This window comes from Varanus komodoensis, unplaced genomic scaffold (genome assembly GCF_004798865.1).
Source record: "Varanus komodoensis strain SLA01 unplaced genomic scaffold, ASM479886v1 scaffold6_2, whole genome shotgun sequence".
Classification (NCBI taxonomy): Eukaryota; Metazoa; Chordata; class Lepidosauria; order Squamata; family Varanidae; genus Varanus; species Varanus komodoensis.
In genome coordinates, this window is record NW_025336346.1 from 22999029 (window position 1) to 23020892 (window position 21864).

At 41.4% G+C, this 21864-nt stretch overlaps 1 protein-coding gene across 1 annotated transcript; it reads right to left on the reverse strand.

The window, feature by feature from the left end:
- Window positions 1-1714: 1714 nt before the first annotated feature.
- On the reverse strand, window positions 1715-21246 carry RBSN (rabenosyn, RAB effector). Its single transcript, XM_044451231.1, has 12 exons — window positions 21148-21246; window positions 17900-18197; window positions 15936-16076; window positions 14395-14495; window positions 13208-13253; window positions 12958-13119; window positions 11418-11659; window positions 9404-9474; window positions 7780-7866; window positions 7093-7195; window positions 6257-6361; window positions 1715-5884 (listed from the first exon to the last, which is right to left on the reverse strand). Exons 2-12 carry the CDS (start codon window positions 18060-18062, stop codon window positions 4727-4729), a joined length of 2379 nt encoding a protein of 792 aa, XP_044307166.1. The 5' UTR covers window positions 18063-18197; window positions 21148-21246; the 3' UTR covers window positions 1715-4726.
- Window positions 21247-21864: the final 618 nt, after the last annotated feature.

Genomic DNA, 21864 nt, shown 5'->3' on the forward strand with positions numbered 1-21864 from the left:
GGCAGCATTCAAACAGCACGACAGAAACACCATGGTTTGTTGTACTGTGCTAACCTCCTCACTCTACTTTTAAGTTTGTGCCATAGTAAACAGAAAATATTATTACATGAATAGTTGATATATTTAATGCTTTGATTTGAAACTACCCTTCTACTAAAGAATGGCATGCAGGGCAGATTAGTCTCAAAACTTGATTAAAATATTTAAACACAAAAACTAAGTAACAGTCTAAAAACAACATCAAACCTAACAGACCAGCTTGTGTGTCAAAGTCTGCTTTTGCCTGCCAGCAGAAGGAAAACAGGGAGTGAGGCTAGCCTCTTTCCCAGGGAGTTACTCAACTTGGGAGCACCAACCCTCCAAGGACCAAAGTTATTGTACAAACACCTCCTGGGCCCATTTCAGAAAGTCCCAAGTGAAAACTACCAGCAGGGACATATTCCCATTACCCAGTTCTCAGCATAGATTGTCCAATGTGTCCAAAACACTCCATCCTCTAACCAGGCAGGAAGCTAGATTGATCTGGCTCTCCATGTCACCCCCCCCCCCAAAATAAAAATAAAAATGTGGTTGAGAATGTGGCTAGAAATTATCCAACACAGTGGGATTCAGAGAGTTTTCAGTTTCTTTAAACCCACTTATTGCTTCCTTTTTTTGGGCAAAATACAATTACACTTTGCAAGAAAGAAGTGTTCACTACTAATCTTACATTTTGGCCAGTAGATACAAGCAGCTGACTGACTTGGGCTATGGCATTTATGTACAGTTGTACAACCATAAATCTAATGCATACTTTCACTAGGCTGATGCTTGGACCATGTTACCTGCTGCAGAATAAAGCTCTGTTAGGGGAAAAGCATCAGGTACAGCTATAAAGTGAATGCACAAGGAATACAAGTCACATAGAATAATGAATCTTGCTTTCTAGGTTCAAGTAGTACTGAGCCCTACAGGAAACAGGGTTGGATGCTGCACCGCACAAGTGGACTGGAGGCGTTTTTGTCGTATTTTCTAGCCCAGCTCCAGGAAAGTGAGCTCTTTGTGTGAAGTGGGATTTTGATACCACTAATTACATTTCCTATTCCAGGTGGGCTCAGAGTAGAGTGGCTGTACCTCTGTGGAGTATTTGCTTTGCATATAGATTCTATAGATTTGCATATAGTCCTAGATTCAATGCCTAAGAGGGCTCAAAAAAACAAACCCACCGCCTGAACTCCCAAGGTCAATGCAGAACCTCCATTACTCCTCTAAGTCATCAGATCCTCCAGGAGTTTCCTACAAATCCTTGCCCTCTTTCCAAGAACTATCGATCATTTTATGCCTTTTCCTCCTTATTTTAAGTGGTTGAAATGCCTCTGCTAAGGCCTAATTATTGGCAGGAAGTGTTAAGCTGAATTATGCTGGCATGTTTTGGAATTTGGGCCCCGCTTCTTTTGCCTTAGGCCACACCTCTTTCAGCTTCAGCATGGCTCTCACTAAAGCTTCCCCCAAGAGGAACGTGATCCTCGGGCTGAAAGAGCTTCAGCAACACTCCTATGGAAAATACTGAGGCGGACAATCCAGTAATTGCCTGACTGTATGGCACATTCCTCCATGGTATTCCAAATAAGCCAAGAACCCAGCAGTTTCCACAAAAGGGGCTCGCCACAGGCCAATAATTGAGTCTATGATTGATCAGGAAATGGGAAAAGCAGTTGACTAGTACACACCCACAAACAAACAAACAGGTCTTTTTATTTCATGTGAAAGCTTGCAAACTAGAATAGTGCATGCAAGTATAGAAACAGATGTCATTAATGTTAATCTCACAATGGCATGGATGTTCTTAGTGTCAATTCAGTAGTACAAATGGAAGGCTGTCAAAATGTGGGTCTACCACCATCCTATCAAGAAGGCTAATTACATTTCACATTGACTTGCTGTCAGGGAGCTACAAACCAACATAACTAGTAGTAAAAGTACAACAATTCTATAAGTCTAGCTTAAGGTATTAGACTATGAAGTAGATACAAACAAGGCAGAATGCATGTAACAAAGAAAAATACTTTTGTGTTAAAAAAAGAAAGCCGCTAAAACATTTATTTTGGCAGAAATATACAAAGAATGCCAGATGAGTTTGCTGCCTATAATAAATGTGGGTGGATTTGCTTTAGATGAACCACTGATCCAGAGCTGATGGTCACTTGAAAGCTGATGGTCACCTTAAACCATTTTTACTGCATCTCACCAGTCATCTAGTCTAATTACCTGACGGTTAGCCTCAATCCTGTTAGCTTTATTGGCCATACCACAAGCTCACCCCCAGTTCCTCATATATATTAAAAACTCAAGCCCCTGTTCCTTACAGCTGTAGCTCCAGGTTCTTTGTTCACATCCATTCCAGAGGATGACTGAATGTACTTCTGAGTGCTTATTAAAACAAGCTGCCATTTAGAAGTAGCAGCATTAGCTGAGATGTGATATATTAAATCACCTACAAATTAAGCCAGTTTTTCCCCTCTAAAGGAAACAAAGGAAAATGAGAATTATCTTCTCAAATAGTCTAAAGCCCCACCAAAAACTGAGAAAGTTTAAAATGTAACACATAGAACTTAGTATGTAAAGTGCTGACTTGACCATATTTGTGATTCCACCCTCACCCAGTAAGAAAAGTTAATTGTAAACATTTTTCTAGGAACCCCACCAGTTTCCATTAGCAAATTTAGCAGGGACCCCAAGCAAGAGTTAGAGCCCTGGCTATTCTTGGGCAAGCCCCTTGTTTCTTTGTGCAGTTTTCAGGCCATCATTTTTAAATCGGAATAAAAAATCTCTAGGTTTGTATAGCAGAATTGGCTCGTTTTCAGCTGCAGCAGCATCTTCCCCTTCTGAACCGAAGTAGAATTTGGCTTCTGAAAGTGCACAGTACTCTTCAGGTGTGCCATTCATGTGTGTCATTTAGACTGCCAATCATTTGCAAAAGTCATCCACTGTGACCAAATCATCTAGCGTGCAGAAACCAGAAGATGTCTAATAGCTCCACAGTTACCATTCTTTTGACATTTTCTGTAAGTTCTTGTGCACAATTTGGAGAGCAAAGCTGATAATGAGGATTCCTTCTCCTATTCCAATGGAAAAACAAACTGCTCAGTCTTAAAAGACTGCTGCCTCACGGCCTCCATTTAGTACAACAAAACTTAAGTTTGCACAAATAGAGGTTACATAGCAACACTGTTCGGTTGCGTACAGCCCCACCTTCCTGAGGTGCCTGCTATGATCATTCTTACAGTCAAAATTTATTAAGGAGTGCAGCTGAAAACACAGCATGCCTTTCTGCAGTACTTTTTTATAGTTTAAGAGGTGTCAATTCAATCAGAGGTAGATAAATGTTATTTAAAGATTATGACAGAACTTTGTTCTTTCATTTATGGCCAGATCAACTGCTGCCAACAGTTGGCACCTACTTTAATTTGCTGCTGTTTGTTGATATTGCAGCAAATGATTCCTGTAAACAGAAATGAGTGCCCTCCAGATATTTTAGATCACAACTCCCATCATCCCTCATCAATTGCCAGGGATTATAGGAGCTGTGGCTGGAAATATTGGGAGGGTATTGGGTTGCCTGCTCTATAGTCATAGGGCAAACCCTCAAACGGGGAAGCATGTCTGTGCCACAAGCAAAAAGCAGCTGGGCTGTTATGGCATTTCTACCAGCCCAGGGATTTTAGGGCTTGTCATTCTGAGAGGGGACGATAAGAAAGCTCTCGGCACCTTCACAAAAGGCTCGGCAAGAGTTCCTGGAAGAAGCTGTCAGAGTAAAAACAGTTTATGCTTGTAATAAAGACAATTCCTGAAAAACAAAAGGAAGCTTCATTACTTCAAGACAGGTTCTGGGGGGCTACGTTTTCTAAAACAAAGAAGCATCTGTCATCACAGGTGTATGAATCTACTTTAAAATCCCTTTGAATTATTTTTATATTGCACAGTCAGAACATTGGCCTTGATACTGCAGGTCACTGCATTCCAGTAGCCTGCTTTCCAATACTTGCTCTCAGCCTATGCAGCAATTATGCACATCTGCTAAAGGGCAGCATTTTGTTTCATGCTTCACGGAGGGTGAAATCAAACGAAGGTCCCTCCACCAGTGGAAGGCTTCCATCAATGGAATGGGGCAGGAGTAATGCCACCCCTGCTCCCTCCCGCAAGGGTCTACTCAGGGGTGCTGGGGTCCACCAGTGCAGATTTTGGGGTCTAAAGGGTAACAGGAAATCACCTTCTGGCAGAAGAGGTGATTCTGAGTAGATGCTAGTTTGATTCCACCCATAATTTAAACAGTCTGGGTCCCCTGCTAGTGGAAAATCAGCTTGAAAGGCTATTCTGTAATACTGCAATAGCGATCAAATGGAAGAAAGATTTGCTGACAGTTTCCTATACCTTCAGTTTTATGCTCTGAAGTTTAGAGCAGAAATAAACATATGCTAAGAAGCATGATCATGCTCTTAAGGTGGGGTTATAAGTTTAAAATAGATTTTAAAGTATCTGTAAAACAGTGTTAGGTTTAGTACAGCATTATAAACTGTATGGCCATTATTTGCAAAGTTTGAATAATAGTGGAAATGCCTACACCAAAGTGCATAATATTAGACTCAGTCCCAGAACTCCCTCTTGCAAAGTGTTTTTAATTCTGTCCTCCCTGCCTCTGGGACAAACAGGGAACAATATAAAGTTGTGCGTGGATGTAACTCCTAGTTTAGCAGCTGGATTTCTCCTTCTGTTTTGCTAATGTACGTTTCAGTTCTTTCAAATTCTCTGTCAGCACTTCTATTTCATCCATCCGTCCACTGTGTTTGGCATCAAAAATATAAGCTTTGATATTATCTATCTGTTGGAGCAGTAATTCCTCTTCTATGATGTCTTCTCCTGACAATTCATTATCATCATCAACTTCAAAAGGATTCACGGAGGATGACGAAGAATCTTCAAATGGATTCCCAGGTTCCTGAGGACCTGTGGGTACACAAAATGGATTTCCAGCCACATCTTCAAAGGGGTTTGGAGCAATAACAGCTACTCCGTTTGCTTGCTGACAATCCTCTTCGTCTTCAAATGGGTTGTATTCTTTTTTACCACTGTGCAAGGCTTGAGTAGGCAAGGAAGTCACTGTGGAGGTTTCATCAGCAAAAGGGTTATTTGGCTCCCTCTTTAGACTGCTAGTGGCTGCCTCATATCCAGAAAGGTCTAAGGGAGCACTCTTATTTTGCTCTGTCCGGTCGTGCTCTGGCACCCACAGAGGTTGGCAAGGGAAGACTGGGCTCTCACTAGCCGGCAGTTTGTCGCCACTCGTTGGGGAAGATGTTTTAGAGCCCGGGTTACTTTTGCTCGGGGTGGTATCCAGATCCAGGGCCTGTGCAATTTGGTTTGTGCCCTCCTGCCCAGGCTCACACCTGTTGTGCTTTACGTCTCTGAAGTCCAGGGAACGGGTCCGTGAATGCTGAGTCATTCTTTTTTTATGTTCCCTCTCCCATTCCTTTTCACAAAGGATCTGCAATTGTTCTCTCTGCATCTCCTCCATCTCAGCCTGCCTTTTAGAAAGCTCAATGGCTCTGTCAGTTTGCTGTTGATCATATTCATCCTGAAGTTGCCGCAGGTTCTCCTGCAACATCTGAACCTCGTCGAGGCGATTTGCTTCCTTGGCTTGTTTAATAAAAGACGTGATATTGTTGATCTGCTGAAGAAGTGGGTCGGCAAGTTCTTGCTGGCGAGATATGCTAGCACTGGGGAGCCACCCCTCAGCTTTCCTCACTGCAGCCCTTTTTGGCTGGGACACCTCACCATTGGATGCCGCCAAGGATCTGGAAATAAAGTCCATGGACTTCTCCTCCAGCCGTCTCTGTGTTTCCAGTGTTGCCTGGCAGAGAGAGGGGAGCAGAGAGAGAGTTAAAAGGAACCAGAGCATATGAGGAGCCTGTGCTGCAGCTCTGCCCCTCTTAGTATTGCCTCAGATTCTGGGTAGGCCGTGGGCCCCTCCCAAGCGTCCTGGCACCCGAGAGGCACAGGAAAGAACTGAGCTCTAGTAGGTCCTGCACTGCAAAAGCAATGTGAGAAAGGGCACATTCTGCATCAGGGGTTCTCTGTCCCTAAATGTGTTATAGGAAATATGTCCCACTAATTTCATGTGGACAGTGTATGTAGGCATCTAAATCCTTCCAAAGGACATTATACCAGTAGTTTTAACTAATCATATATATAAATGCTTCCCAATACTGACTGAAATATTCACCTGTCTCTCCATCTGTAGTTTTCTCTCCAATTCTTGTTTCTTTTTCTCCTTCAGTTCTTCATACTGGTCTTGGGTTGGTAAGGACATCAAACCAAGCAATTTTTCCTAAGGAAACAATTTCAAAATACTACTTAAAGAAGGTAGAAGCTACTAGACCCTAGTAGCATATTCAAAACTTGAACTGCACTAATGAGTATGCGTGTGGAAGTGCAAGCACAATTATGTAGCGTGTGCAAGCGCAAGCACAATTATGTATTTAGGTGGATGCATCTTTTCTAACTGAATTCTTCTTTGTGCCTCTCCATCAAATGTGCTCACAGCATGTTGTACTACAAAGTTAAAACATGTATTATAACAAAGTTAAGACACATTTTTATAATTACAGTAATACAAACTATGCTAAAGAAAACAACTTAAAACAATCTCAATAATGGCAAAGGCAGAAGCAGTCAAACAAATCAGTGCATCATTCAACTAAGGGGTCCGAAAAAAATTAGTAAGTTCTTCGCCTGACAGCTAAAACAATAAAAGCACAAGTGCCAGAGAGAGTTTCTGGAGGTTTGCCAAAGAAGCTCTATTCCTACTGCCACTCACCTATCCTCGCAAGTAGCCCACCTGGTGCCTTCCAGACAAGTTTGGACTGCAGCACCCAGAATTCCCAGTCAATGGCCCTGCTGAATGGGAATTCTGGTCCAAATGCCTCTGAAGGCCATCAGGATGAAGAAAGGTGATCTAGAAAAATACTTGCCTGTGAAATCTGTATGTCATCCCATGCCCTGTTTCTAAAAAATGCATAAACATGACTAAGAGCTGCTCTCCTCTCACAGTTAATGTACCTGTACAAAAAGCGTGGCTGAATATCTGATCATCCTCTGAAGGTGCAATGTTCTGGGGTGAGGTTGTGGCTCTTCATTCAACCCCAAAGTCAGAATCTTCTTGCTGAACCAAAAAACAAAAATCTGAAGTAGCAACTTGTCAGCTGTGATTTGTATGAGCACACTTCAGAAAGTTAAACTACTATAATCAGTCACACAAAGACTTCCCAATTATACATAAAGTTGAATATGAGTAAATATTATTTAGGACTTTATAATGTTGTTTAACTGTCTTATGTATTTCACAATAGGTTTGTCATCAACATTTATAAAGTTCTCACATTTCTCACATATAAGTTGAACCGCCACATACAATAATAGCACAATGATGTTTTGGGTTTAATTTGTCTAATATTCTGTAATAAAAGGAGTTAGGTTTCTTTGGCTAGTAACTGATTAGAACAGATGCAGACTCTGAGTTATTTCATTAAAGCAGAGTACAATACAAAATAAGAATACCCAAATTAAGGCCTTAGTCAATATTTACTGACTGAAATTAATGGTTGCAAACATGCTTGGACTGTGGCCTACAGCAGGAAGTATTGATTTAAAATATTCTTCTTCAAAACCGATTTCAGCGCCATTTACAAAAATATAATCAGAAAGTCAAACATAGAGTAAATTCTACCTCTGTGATATCCCACTTACCTTAATGCATCTATTAACTCGTACATCTTTTGCAGTTCCATTCTAAGACTGCTAGCATTTGCAAGACCGTAGGTTGTCTCTCCAGCACTGGAAGAAAGCATTTGCATTTATATTCTAAATTGTCATCCTCACCGATAAAGCAGAATTACTTTGGGGGAAAGCAAATGGCTCATCCTGTGTAACAGTAAAGCCCTTTTACTGGGCTAGCAAGACTAGCATTAGTGATTCTGAAAGCAACCCTGCAAATAAGAAGAAACTCTTGTTCTGGGATTCTGACAGGTCAATGGAGGTCCCTTCAAGCCTGCTAACTTACTGTATTCTGCAAATAGATATTTCTGTTCATATGTGGTTGCTTTTAAAGCTGATAGCTCATTGCATTAGTGATGAATCATGCCAGGATACCACTATTTGAAAAGTGTGTGAGTGTTAATATAGTAACAAATCTTACAAAAATACAAAATATTGTTACTTTAAATTTGAACAAAGGATTGACTTCTGGAAATGTTCCTTCGGCGCCGATAAAGCCAGGAGCATTAATAACCATTTTAAAAGCAGTTTACAGCCCAAAAAACTCTTTGGCACATGGGAAAAATTACACACAGCAATTTCACTGTATCAGATTTCTGTGGTGAATAACTTGTATGTGAACAAACTTCCATATTGAAAGAACCATTATTTTACCCATCCAAGATCAAACTACTGACCAATGGTGTCTGCTCTAACACGAAAGCAACGCTCCTTGAGCAAGGGCAAACTGAAACAAGCAACTAGTTCATACATACAGGTTGTTGCTTATCCAGAGTTTACCTATGAGTTGTATGCCAAATGATCACACAGAAAGTTGCAGGATTTGTGTGTTTTCAATCCTTGGATTTTTGTTTCCCTTCTCTTTCACCCAATTACTCTCTATATATCTACAAAGCCTTTGCAATTCTGTAATAAGAGTCTATAGAACAGCTGCATTTTCTGACCACTGTTGTCCACTGCCACTCTATCTTAACAAAATAAACCATAGTTCCAGGTTTGCAAGTAAAAACAACCCAGATTTCACATCCCAACCACAAGCAACGAGTTATCTTCCAGATTTTTTAAGTTTGAAAACCCATAGTTTTCAACTATAGTTCTGGAACCACATTTAATGACAAGCCAGGATTCAACTACTCTGAGTTTTCATTATTTGCAAATCAAGCCAGTACTTTTATGGCTTGATGTATCTCATACATCATACAAAACTGGTGTGTTACAATAGCCTTAAGGGGTATTGGTGCCGCAAGGATGCATGGGATCCCAAAAAATCTGCAAGCAACTGTGGGGTAATAAGCTTTCTTAGGGCTTACTGAGATGTCATAAAATAGGGAGCAAGTTTTCAAGTCCCTCACCATATTTCTTTTGGCTGCATGTTAAGCAAACAAGAGTCCGGGGAGAGAAAGGATATTGATGATTCCAATCTGGAGCTATCCCATAATGCTCTCCAATATCCCTTCTTGTTTGACTTAAGACCCAGTTATTAATGCGCAATTCATGTCTAGCTTTAGGAATTGGTTGTAGATTTGACAATATTTTTTCCTGCATACCACATTCAAAAGGCGTACTCATTTAAAAAAATGTAACTGAGCAAGCTTACTTTAATGATTCTGCCATCTTTATGTATTCCGGGGCCTTCTGATCAACATTTTCCATGCAAAGTCGTAGTTTCTTGTTTAAAAATTAAAATTAATAGAATAAAATTATTTACTGCAAGAATTCAGATACAAAAATGCTTAATAGTATGCATTCTATTTTTCCTGACTTTTGCATTCATAAAATCTTTGATAATCATTGCCAACTTCACTTCACTATCCAGAAGATTGATACCTTTGATCAGGGCCTACTAGATGTACCCATGAATCTAACTTCGGACTTACCATGATGAGTTTCCTTTGGAGCAGATAGAAGTTATTCTCCCTCCAATCATTTTAACAAGCAGTACTTAGGCAAATCAGACTTGGATGTGCTTTTCTGTTTTGTCAGAACAACCAGTTTCAGGAAGAACATATCATCAAAAATGTTTAACTATAAAGTTTAGATTCTAAACTTACTCAATTTTTTCTCCTCCTACAAGAGCCATAAATCTTAAAGAACAGTGTATAAAATATCAGTGAAAAAGGACAAGGAGCAACTAACTGAAATTTCTCACTTGCCTCCTTCCAAAAGCAGTCAGATAGCTGGTCTGGGGGAGGGCCATTTCTGCAACAGCCTCACCGCTCTGTAATGACCAACCGAAACCTGCCAAACCCCATAACCAAAGGCCTTCAGGAAAGTCCTCAAATCTTTTCCCCCGCTTTGATCTACTCCCAAGTTGTGTTTTATGGGGATGATTATACTTTTTGACTGAAGTTGTGATTTCTTTGGGTTTTATTATTTAGCACTTTTGAGAGGGCTATCGGTTTTATTATGGTCTCTAGCTTTAATTCTGATTTTTTTGTTGCACTGTTTTATCTTGTGACCTTTACCAGGAGAATCAGTTATATGCCTCAGTTATTGTACCTCGGAAATGCTGCTGGATCACAGCAAGATATTATTTTGGGGTCCCTCACAATCAGCTGCTTCACTGATCACTGCTAATTCCACAGTATTTATGAATACAGCATTGATACTGATACAGATCTCTGTGGAATCCCATGGTTTGCATCCTTCCACCTACTCTCCTGCTTTCTGCTCATTAAACAGTTGCATAAGAGGGTTACCATGACTGCTAATTTTACTCAGGAATCTTTGGTGATGGATTCAAGTGAGTCAAGACTAACCTTTGCAGAAACCACACTGATCCCTTTCAGCATGGCTTATCCTTCAATAGGCTTGCTAATTTTATATTTAACAATATAAATTTAATAAGGGTTTCAAACAAGTTACCTAGGACAGACATTAAGCTAACCATCCTGTTAATTTCTAGAATACACTCTGGATTCCTTTTTAAAAACTAAATATTAAAGTGGCTGTTAATCATTTACTGACAATGTCCTGTAGCTACAAACCTGGCTTACTCTCAACTAAAAGTAATTGCCATGCATTTATCAGTTTATGAGCATGTTTATGGTATCATCATTTGAAAGTTTTACCTGTTAGTAGCCTAAACCACATATGGATCTTGTATCTAGCAAAGTGAAAAGTTTTTGCTCTATTTTTTTGCTATTACTATTTTGCTGCTGCTATACTACAATATTTTGCTACTCCGAGTGAATGCTATCAAGTCAACCTTGGTCTAGTTCCCTGAGCACTTTTTCTCTAGGTTTCTTTCCTAAGGGTCCCCTCTGTGATGTATCAGATTTCATACAAACTGCCACCCACAAAAAATGGGAGTTAAATAAATCCCATTTTTAATGCTTGCACAATATTCCCTCCACCTATGAGAAATTTGGAGGGCTACTCCCCTCAGAAGGGGGCTAAGCATTTCTGTCAAGAAATCAATAATTTTTTTGTCAGTTCCTTTAAAAAAATAAACAAAGCTTTGGACTGAATGAAGTTGAACTAGATGGCCTCTGAAGCCGTCCAAGCCAAACTATGTTGTTTCCAGTGAACAGCACTCAGTATAACAGATAAGAAATAATATTAAGCAGTAGAAATCGCTTGTCCCATTTCTCTCCAACTCCTTCATTTACCTCATATAGTTTCATGATATCTGGGGTGTACTCTTTCTCATCAATCTGCTGTTCTCTTTTGAGCAGGGTGTCTTTACAATGTCTGCAGCAGCGGATTCGATCATCATCCTTTTCATCTAGGACAGAGCTCACACTGCTTACACTACTGATACTGCCACGGCGAGAACCCTGAATGCTGTTCGGTGAGCAGTTTGGGCTACTGTGAGAGGCCAAGACCTCCTTGCTGGCAGTGGTGAGTTTGCCTGGGAGGACACACCAACAGAACATAATAGCAACAAGACAATGGTCATCTCAAAGCAGGCCACAGATCTTGAGCAGAATTTCATCTCTAGAGCAGCTACTCCTCTTAACGTGGCTGGCTGGCTGGCTGGTTTTCTTCCTATATTTTTGTCCCACCCCACAGCCAAATATGGTTCTCTGTGCAATAGCTGTGCAATAGCTGTGCCCTACTTAATAGAATGGATGTTAGGAAGAATTAGATCAAGATGTTTTCCCCTCATCTTCAGCCTTAAAAGACAGATATAAATATATGTTTGATGCAACAGAGTATTAAACAGATGGCAAAAGCCACTGAACAGGGATATGAGGATGTTCCATACTAGCAGCTAGCTGCTGTGATGTATGCAAAGCAATAGCCAAGAAAACAGACCAAGTGCTTTCCACTCATACTCCACTGGAGGACTGGGAATCCAGTTTTGTTGTTTGCTTTAAGAACTCACAGGGATAGCAACAGAATATTAAAAAAATCATAAAAGCCACAAGCAGGAAATTTTAAAAAAATTGCAATTAAAGGAGCAAAGACTTGTCATAACAATTATATGGAGTATTTATTTGTTTGTTTGCATTATGAAACCACACCCAATAGTCCTAAGCAGGGAACCAGATTTAATAGATTTCAAAAGGGCTGGGGGATGATGGATCTTGCTCTACCGGTGCCTTTTTTTTTACCTGGAATAGGTCTTATGCTGGCAAGGGTGTGTGTTGCCCTACATTGCTTTAAGTGTAATAAAGTGAGGGAATAGAAGCAACTATCAAGAAACTCAAGTTTGCAGATCACCCATGATTAGTCCTCAAGTTCAATTTATTTAATGGGTAGCCATTTTCCCACTACCAACTTATCTTTCATCTTTAATGTAAAACTGAAATTTATCTAAGTTATCCACCTAATTATTTCTTAAAGAATAAGTACTTAATTTACAACATGACTTTTCATCTAATAATTAGCCAAGTTATAGTAACTTACATCTCCTCCTCAGGAGGATACAGTATATACTATATGGGCTTGAAAAGGTGCGGGAAAAATATCAGAAGAAAATATGTCAATATCTCAGTAAGTAGTTTCCTGTAATGGGTGAAGTTCTGGGATATTTGGACTGGGAAGAAAGGAAGGTAGAGTTAATACACTGGACTTCTACTTTTTGTAACAAGGGTAAAAATTGAAACAGAAATCTTGCCTAAATTATATTCTACTAATCTGTTTAAATGGCAGGTAGCCAGAATTTTAAAACATTGGGCATTTATACCAGCCCACTGTACTCACTTGCAAAGGGAAGGCTGACCAGTTCCATGCACTTCTTGCACATGATAGACCCACAAAGCCGGCAGTGGTGACGTCTGTTTCGTATGCTGAACTTGTTGCCACAATCTGGACAAAATGGCACGTCCTGATCATTAACCCAAGGCACAACAGACTTCTCGATTGCTGTAACAGGATTCAAAAACCTATTAAACATCACCAATGACATCCATGATGGGAAATACTGGCAAAGATCAAATATACTGCTGCTTACCTCTTATCTTTGCAGAATCAGTATTGGCTCTGTCAAAGGACGTAAGCTGACAAGAGAAGGAAGACCAAGTGCAATCTTTTTACAACAGCTCACCACAGCACTTGAAACTACACTTCTGCCTACTGATTCTGTTTCTTAAAATACATTTTCATTTAATTATTTCTTTTAAAAACAGATATCAAGCCTGTTCACATTCCATGACTGCCCACCACGGCTTGATTTACCTGTGGGCACTGCTGCATCCTGCCAGGCACTTGTGGGTGCCCAGTTTGTCATGGCTGCTTGTGTCATGTAATCCCCAGGAGGCAGGATTTATGTGAGGGTTAAACAACCCTCAAAGAACCTTAAAACCAACCATGGATTATTTGAGGGTTCTCTAACCTTTAGACAACTCCTGCTACCTGAGTCAGTATGACACAGGTCACAACAACCTGGATGCCAGAGGGCACAATGCAACAATGGGTCCTAGAAGCCCCCAGTACAACACAACATCCCTGGGCATCCCTTTTCTATCATTTATCTCAGGAATGGGTAGCTAAGTTAACAGAATGCAATCTGTGGAAAAATAGAAGAATAAAGCCTGTTTCAGTGAAAACTTAAAAGCTTGAGAACTCAAGCCAAGTTGAATCAGAAAGAACTGAAAAGCAGAAAGTAAAAATCTCATTGTTCAACATTCAGTGAGCACTTAATTATATGGGGTGGCGGGGGACTGCTGCTAGGGGAAAAATAGTCCTTCACTATGCCACTTTCTATTCTGTTCCAAACTATGCAATACTGGACCAGGAGGTGGACCATTTGCTCAACAGCCTGTCTGTGAATTGCTACTGCTGCTGATGCAGCATGTTATCAACAGATCTTCACTGGTCCTTTCTATACAGACCTTACAATTTACTGTGAACCTACATGACTCTCCTCCCAGCTTTTCCATTTTCAGAACTGGTATGAGGAAGGACACTTTTCTAAATTTATTAATACATTATTATTCTTGACAGGGAAGTTTAAGAACAATGAAGAAGCTGGCTCTTCTGTTTCCAGAAGCACATAACAGAAGGTCAACTTTAATTTACTATTGAACTATAAGGTGGCAAGTAGCATATTAATATTCAACAGAAGCAATATCAAAATATATGGTTCACAAAGGATTTCACAAATATATAAGGGGGGAAATCAAGCAGCAAACTGTTTACCTTTTCTAACCTGATGATTAATTTATTGACTTCAACAACATAGTGATCAATCCTGGCTGCTCTGTGCTTCTTAAAGTCTGAAAGATGGCTTCTCATAGCACCTGGTAAGAAACAACTAGTCAGAGAGCTTGCCAGAGTCATACAACATCTGCGGTTAACCAGAAGTTTACTATGGTCTTGTTTCTCTCTTACTCTCATTTGCTGCCAAAGCTAAAACTCAGCAGCAAAGTTCAGTTGCTACTACAGCAAGCTCATATTACAGCACAGTCCTGTACATGTCTTCTCAAAAGTCATTTCCACTGAATTCAATGAGGATCTCTCTCAAATAACTGAACACAGGACTGCAGCCTCAATCTCTCACATCAAACTCACTACATTTTAACAAGGAATTTTAAAATCACAAAATCACAATTCTGATGTTATCATATAAGTTGAAATTGGAAAAGAAAAGTATGGCACACTAAAAATCCAATTAACTGTATCTTTTTAAAACATTTGTTTTCGATTCCACAGTATAACACATAGAAAAACTTTTAGAAGGTTTTCCAAAACCATGAAATATTCCAAAAAAACCCATGAATATCAGCTTATACTTCAAGAAATGCACAGAGCAACAGCATCAGAAATGAGCGCAGATGAAAGTGCATATTTTCCACAGTTCACTACAATACTGGCCATGATTCAAGGAATGCACCATAGTGTCTGCTCTTGGCAGAGGCCCTTGTATTAAGTCGAAAACTACTAATGAATTTCCACCACACTTTCGGAGCAGTCTGCTGGGTAAAAAAAACAGCTGCTTCCTGAAGGGAGCCTCACTGTAGCCACAGAACCTTCCACCAGCTTCACCAACCAGACACTGTGCCACACCACATGGTGTGGGAGGAAATCCAACTAGGCAAGCTTGGTATTGAAATCACTCTTTGAATAATCTCACTTTTGATTTGGTTTGGGCATCCATCTTCAAGAGTTGCCAGGGAATGCCACACTGGGAACTGATGGGCAAGCCAGAAATGTATTTCAAAAATCAGCAGCAGCAATGTCATGCTGCATGTTCTATTTCAACTACAGTGGAAACCTAGATCAGCATTCAGTACAAAACTAAGCATGCTTAGAAAGAAAGAAAGAAAGAAAGAAAGAAAGAAAGAAAGAAAGAAAGAAAGAAGGAAGGAAGGAAGGAAGGAAGGAAGGAAGGAAGGAAGGAAGGAAGGAAAGAAGCAAGCTAGCAAGCAAGCAGTATGGAACTTAAGGTGTGTGTATAACCCTGCACTGGATTATGTCCTTGGAGGCCCAGTCCTATGCACTCCAGGGCCTTTGGACACAGACTCTCAGCATCCTGATCACTGGCCATGTTGCCTGTAGCTAATGGAGTTGTATGACTAAAACAACTGGAGAGCACCAGGTTAATGAAAATAATTTAATCATTTCTATTTTGCATACTTATTTACACTTGGAAATTTTTAACATTATTATGTATACAGTCCATGAGAAATCAGGGGACTTCCCAAAGAAGGTTTCACATTATGTGCATCGTAATTGTTTACCTAATTCTTGGGGCTCCCACATATATGGATCCACCCCACCATAGCTGTAAGATTCATATCGCTCCTGAGGGCCCCCATCCGTTCGGTCATCATCTCGTTTCAACAGTTTATTCTTTGCTTTTTTAGCTTTTTGGACAAGATCTGAAATATGATCAAACAGAACACACCACACACTTAACACTTATTTAAACATACTAATAAGAGTTGCCTATCTTTTCCTGAACTTCCTAATGAGCTGTTGGGCAACATATTTGACTATTCCGCTTCCTACCTCCTGCATTGGTACATCAGGACTGTTCTTTAAGGAACTGTGCAAATATTAATCAGAAGAGTTCTAGAAAAGTCTAGAAGATGAAATACAAGCCTGGAAAAAACACTCCTACTTGGCCCATCCTGGTGGGAATTCAAATGTGCCAACTAACAGATCAGTCCAATTATGAGCAGCTCTCAGGAATATTTTGTGCCCTGAAGCATGCTTAATTTGAGAAGCAATTTGTGAAACAGAACACTAGACGAAGATGAAGATGAATACTTTAAAAGCAGAACAATTACACCTTTAAAAAGCTGGGAAACAACTTGTAACAAGTGAAGGAAACTAACACTGCAACTTGCTATTTGCATGGGATCTGACGCAGAATGTTGGCTATTTTGAAATGGAAAAATGCACCCAGTAATTAGATACTGAGTAATATTTCTTTTGGACTTTTCTAACCGAAATTACTCCTCAGACTCTATTGCTAATTTGTATGTTCAATGTTTGAAATTGTACAGCTACTAAGGGCTGGTTGCATGTCATGATTATCCCATGAGAATACTCCCAAGAGTGACTCTGAATGTTTAGAGGCATCATCAAGCATAGGTTGGTTCAAAATCACCATGACAATCGGTAATATTCCATAGCTAGGAATATTACTAGTTTGTGTTGTGTCTTTAAGGATAGACATGTACAGGAACTTCACATATGCGGCATTTTTTGAAACCAGTGTGACTTGTGAAAATATACATGGCAAAAAATTCCTTATGGAAAGCCCCCCCCCCCCCAAAGCTACTTTTGCTGGAATAGTTTTTGTCAATGAACCCTCACCAAATGTCACCTTTAAAAAGTGCTATTTAATAGTGATATCTACTAAATAACATCACAGCAAAATCTGAAGCCCGAACACTATAATCAAAAAGAGAAAATTTAATGGAGAACTCACATCACTGACTTTTTGACTATGATATATGAGCAACATTCAGCACCACTGCCAGCTCCTTGAATAATGCCCATAAGGAAAAGGACTTAAATGTATTTGGCCATATTCAGTTAGCAGTCAACAAGATGGCAGCAAGAACACATCATGCTATTTCAAACAAATCTCATATGTACATTAGAGAGGCAAACTGTGGCCCTTCAGATGTTTTGGCCTACAAATCCCATCAGTCCTAGCCAACACAGCCAGTAGTGAAGAATCATGTTATAAGCCAAAACACCTGAAGATTGGGCGACCCTCATTTCTGATGTACATGGTACATTAGAAAAATTAGGTATGACAGATTTCTACCCCAAGTGGGTTACAATCTACATTTCCATCCTGCATTCACTGTCAGCTGCCTATTAAAATAGGGGTTGTCTGCTGTGCACGTTTGTTGGATAACAGAGTCCAGACCCTCATCTACAAGGATCTCTGGAGCATGTCAGTCACTGTCAGTCCCTGGGCTCATGCTGACTGTACCAAAGAGGTTTACATAGTGAAGGAGCTACAGTCTGCAGGCTTGTCTTACGCCTGCATCAAGGTGCGGCACAGTGATACCATGGAACAAGTCCACTGTCAACATCATGGCTTGGCACCTTCTATGCACAGCTTATTAAACCTTCAACACAGCTACAAAATTATTCATTATGAATAACAAGAACTTTTAAACATTGATCTTTGTCTCATATTTTACCCTACAGAAGTTAGAATGACAACAGCCTTTCTTACTTTTGAATTGTCCTCTGACATCTTTGTCTTCACCTGAATGCTCTTCTTCATAATGAGACTGAAGTTGATAAAATGACTGAAGGTCCTTCAGACAGAGGGGGCACAGGAAGCCTTCTCTCACTTCTCCAGGGTCATCAAATGGAGGTGTGAAGCTTGTTGCCATAGTGATCCCAGGGCTTTACAGGTACTGACCCACTCTAAGTCTCAGCAGCCCTGAAGTGATGGTATGCCATTCAGTAGCATGGCTAAAAAACTGGACTAATAGGTTTTTCCCTTGTAGTTTGCACAAACCACTGTTCTGAAAGAGATCCAAGAAACAGTTTTACATTGGATGAACTATTAAGGTATCTTTATGCCTATGATTATGTGTTAATTCTTTAACTTCCTCCCTTTCTATTCAACTAAGTAGACTATGCTACCACTATTAAATTTGTTTTAGTTAAAGCCTATCCCATTGTATTTCCCTGAATCAATTCAGAGGATATACTTTATGAGCCTTTAGAAGTTTCACCAAATTCTTTAGCAGAAGCCCAAATTTCCAGGAACTGTAAGATTACAATCCTGTGTGTGCTAACTAAGAACTTAGACCCACTGAGTTCAATGGGACTTACTCTCAAGTAAATATGCACAAGGTTGCACCCAAAATCAATCACTCTGAAGAAAGAGGGCACACATACTACTGTTTCCAGTAGACAAAGAGAGAAGGATGAAATAACAAACATGCCAGCTAAAAGAAAGCCATGTGTATAAACCATATGAAGCTCTGGGATTAGGTCATCATGTATAACAGACATCAAAGCACATCTGAACTACTCCAACTAGGTCATGGAATAGACAAAACAAAACAAACAAAGCAGTTAAGCTGAAGCAAATAGGCTCAAGTAACAGGAAAGGGCTGCAAAGGAGAACAAAAGTGTGATAATTTACCCAACCAGACAAGCAAAGTTGACAGATGTTCACCAAAACGGTGTTCTTGCACAATATTTAACTGATTTATCTATAAATATATTCCTAATCCATAAGTGTAAGTTGTGCTTCTGACACCCCTCATGTTTCCATAAAATGGTTTATATCATGACTAACTGAAGTCCCATCTATTTGAAAGGGTCTATCCCCTGCAAGATTAAGGCTGGACCCAACTCAAGGGTGTTAAGAGCGCAGTACTACACAGAAAACAGTTATGACTCTATGCATAAGACTGTGACCTAAATTGTTCAAATATATTCTGACACCTGTGCTATTTAAGTTAAATCAACACAATTTTTCATTCCTTTTCACCTCTGATACACTTCCTTTATATGTTAAATACCCTGTTTGCCATTAAACCAGGCCAACCTGTGACTAGTTTCATAATAGTACAATTCAAGGTCCAGGGTTCATCATCAGCCATAGCTTAATGGAAACCTAGGACAGAAATATAAGTATAATTTCCTAAATTTCAGAGGAAAAATAAGATATTTTCATATCTGTAAATCTGGCATATTAACCAAGTTTCCACCATTCAAGTCATTCATTTGATTTTAAAGAAAAAATAAGTATGACAATTTCCACAGGGTTTCATGGCGGGGGAGAGTTCCACAAAATAAGCAATAAGTAGGACAATACGATTCTTCATTTGCCAACCACTGTTTTGTTACGTTCATTGTAGTGCTCTGAGTTTTCAACTGGGACTCAGAAGGGTTTAAATCCTCCCTTTACCACAGAGCTCCCTGGATGGCATTCAGCTAGTCACTGGCTCTCAGTACAACCTACCTTGCAGTGTTGTTGTGAGGATAAAATGCACAGGGGAAGGGCTATGTAAGTTGCCTTGGGTCCCTTATAGAAATAAGGGTAGAATATAAATGTAATATATACACACATACATACATAAATGCTGAATGCATGAAAAGAGGATTCTGGTTCACATTACTTATTATGAGAACAGGATTAGGGTGCAAGAAACCCCGGGCTGATTAATTCAATTCGAAGAGTTATGCTCTCGTATATGCACACTGAGAGAGTCAAACACATAGCTGAGGTGCCAATTCAGTAATTTAGAGAAATTATAACCGTACAAGTCTAAAAGAAACAAAAACATCAAGCTGTCAACGCACTGCATCTGACACAAGGATAATCCTATATTCTTTCAAACCCTGGAAAATTACTGAATTTTCTCACTTTAATAGCATTCCATGAGTAAAGGAGTAGAAAGGCCAACTCATACTTCAAGACAAGGCCTGTGGGACAAGGATGGATCAAGGAAGAGAAATGTATTCAAGTGATCACTATCTCCTCCACACAAAATTCCCTGCCAATAAAAACCTAACACATCAGGGAGAAAGTTCAAGGCCAGCCCTTTGCTTGCTGCACTGGTTTAGTATCTGGAAGGACCTATCAGGAACATTAATAAATGCCATTCTCTGCCTGCAGTTTGAAGCGGCACATTCTGCTCCATCACCTCTCTCTGCATGCCACCACCTCAGTCTGCTGCAGGAGCACCAGGCCAAGTCCTCTCCTAATTCAGCGTGTGAATCCAGAGAGGAAAGGCCATCAGGCCCCACCCACACAGATGGTGTTCAGTCAGGTACGAGCAAAATGGCAGGTAGGCCACCTCCCTTGAAATCTGGTACGATTCCTGTACATTCGGCACGACAGTCAGATATTTGACAGATGCTATTTTGCTCCGAATAGGAATGCAGTGATGGGGCTGGGCAGAGGAGAGAGAGCGAGAAGGACTTCTATCCTTTCAGTCGCTGTAGATGGCACAGCTGTCAAAAGGCAAACGCAGAACCACAACTACTTTTCAGGGGCTGGGGCGGCATCCTTTGGCAACAGCCCACCTCTTACCCAGATATAAAGGGGCTGGGTGGAGAGAGATGGCCGCTTTCTGAATGGGAAGGCAACCCTAATCTTTATGGCAAGCGGGGCTCTGCGTGTGATCTCCATCTGCGCCTTCCTCCCCGAAGCGCAAACAACACCCGCACACCCCACGTCCCGAAGTCCCAGAAACTCCGCCCAAGAGCGATCGGGAGCAAGAGGGGCGTCGGGAGCCTGCACAGGCACCGTGTCCGGGGCAGGGAGACCAAGCCCGAGGCCATCCACGCCTGTGCCAGGCCGGGAGGGAGCGAGGGCGCCGCAGGCGGCACGCGAGGGGAGCGAGGGGGGCGGCCGGGCACGGGGCTCGCGCGCCCACAGGCGGCTCCCCCGGGGAGGAGCGGCGCGCGAGGGCCCACCGCGCACGAGGGGGGGAGGGAGGGGGCGGGTCTCACCTCAGCCTCGAGGCGGCGGCGGCCGCGGCATCCGCGGGCCGAATCCCGCCCCGGCTGGCCAGGGCCCGCGCGGCGGGGGGAGGGGAGCGAGAGGGCCTCCCCACGGGCGGCAACCAGCCGAGCGCCAACGGCCCGGAGGGACGGAGAGGCTTCTGGCCAAGGGGCGGGCGCAGGGCTGGCGGAGACGAGCGCCGAGCAACCGAGGGCCGCGGAGGGGCGGGGCTCTGAGGCTTCCGCTTGGAGGCGGTGGCGGCGGCGGCTCGTCCTCGCGGGAGGAGCGTTTGGAGGCGGCCTCCTGCTTTTCTGCGGGACGATCTCGGCAGTTACGCCTGAAAAAGGGGGGAAAGGGGGGGTGGCGCTTAGAGTTGGAGAAGGCGCCCATGAGAGGAACCAGAGGGATAAGTGCCCAGCGGAGCAGCCCGTGGTAGTCCGCTGCAAGCAAAACCGAGCAGGATAATGCGGGGGCTGGAAACGAGGCCTTGGGAGGAAAGGTAGAAGGAATTGGGTATGATTATCCCAGTAAACAGAAAATCGAGAGGAAGGGATAATAGCACCGCTCAAGTACTGAAAGCGTCATCACAGCTGTTCTCTGTGAAGTTCTGGTACCTTAACCAACTTGGTTACGGCATAAACATCCATGGGCTATTCAGCTCCTGTTGGCGTGAGCGACAGTCCCTGATGTGTGTGCCTTTAATTCTTCATTGTTTGAAATGGATC

What these genes read in the sequence shown, in the direction of transcription:
- RBSN (XM_044451231.1), bottom strand. Translation starts at nt 18,062, where the DNA reads ATGGCAACAAGCTTCACACCTCCATTTGATGACCCTGGAGAAGTGAGA. An exon ending in TGTCAGAGGACAATTCAAAA is followed by an intron (nt 16,077 to 17,899) that starts GTAAGAAAGGCT and finishes ATCATATTTCAG; the next exon opens with ATCTTGTCCAAAAAGCTAAA. An exon ending in CAGCCACGCTTTTTGTACAG is followed by an intron (nt 6,362 to 7,092) that starts GTACATTAACTG and finishes TTGTTTCCTTAG; the next exon opens with GAAAAATTGCTTGGTTTGAT.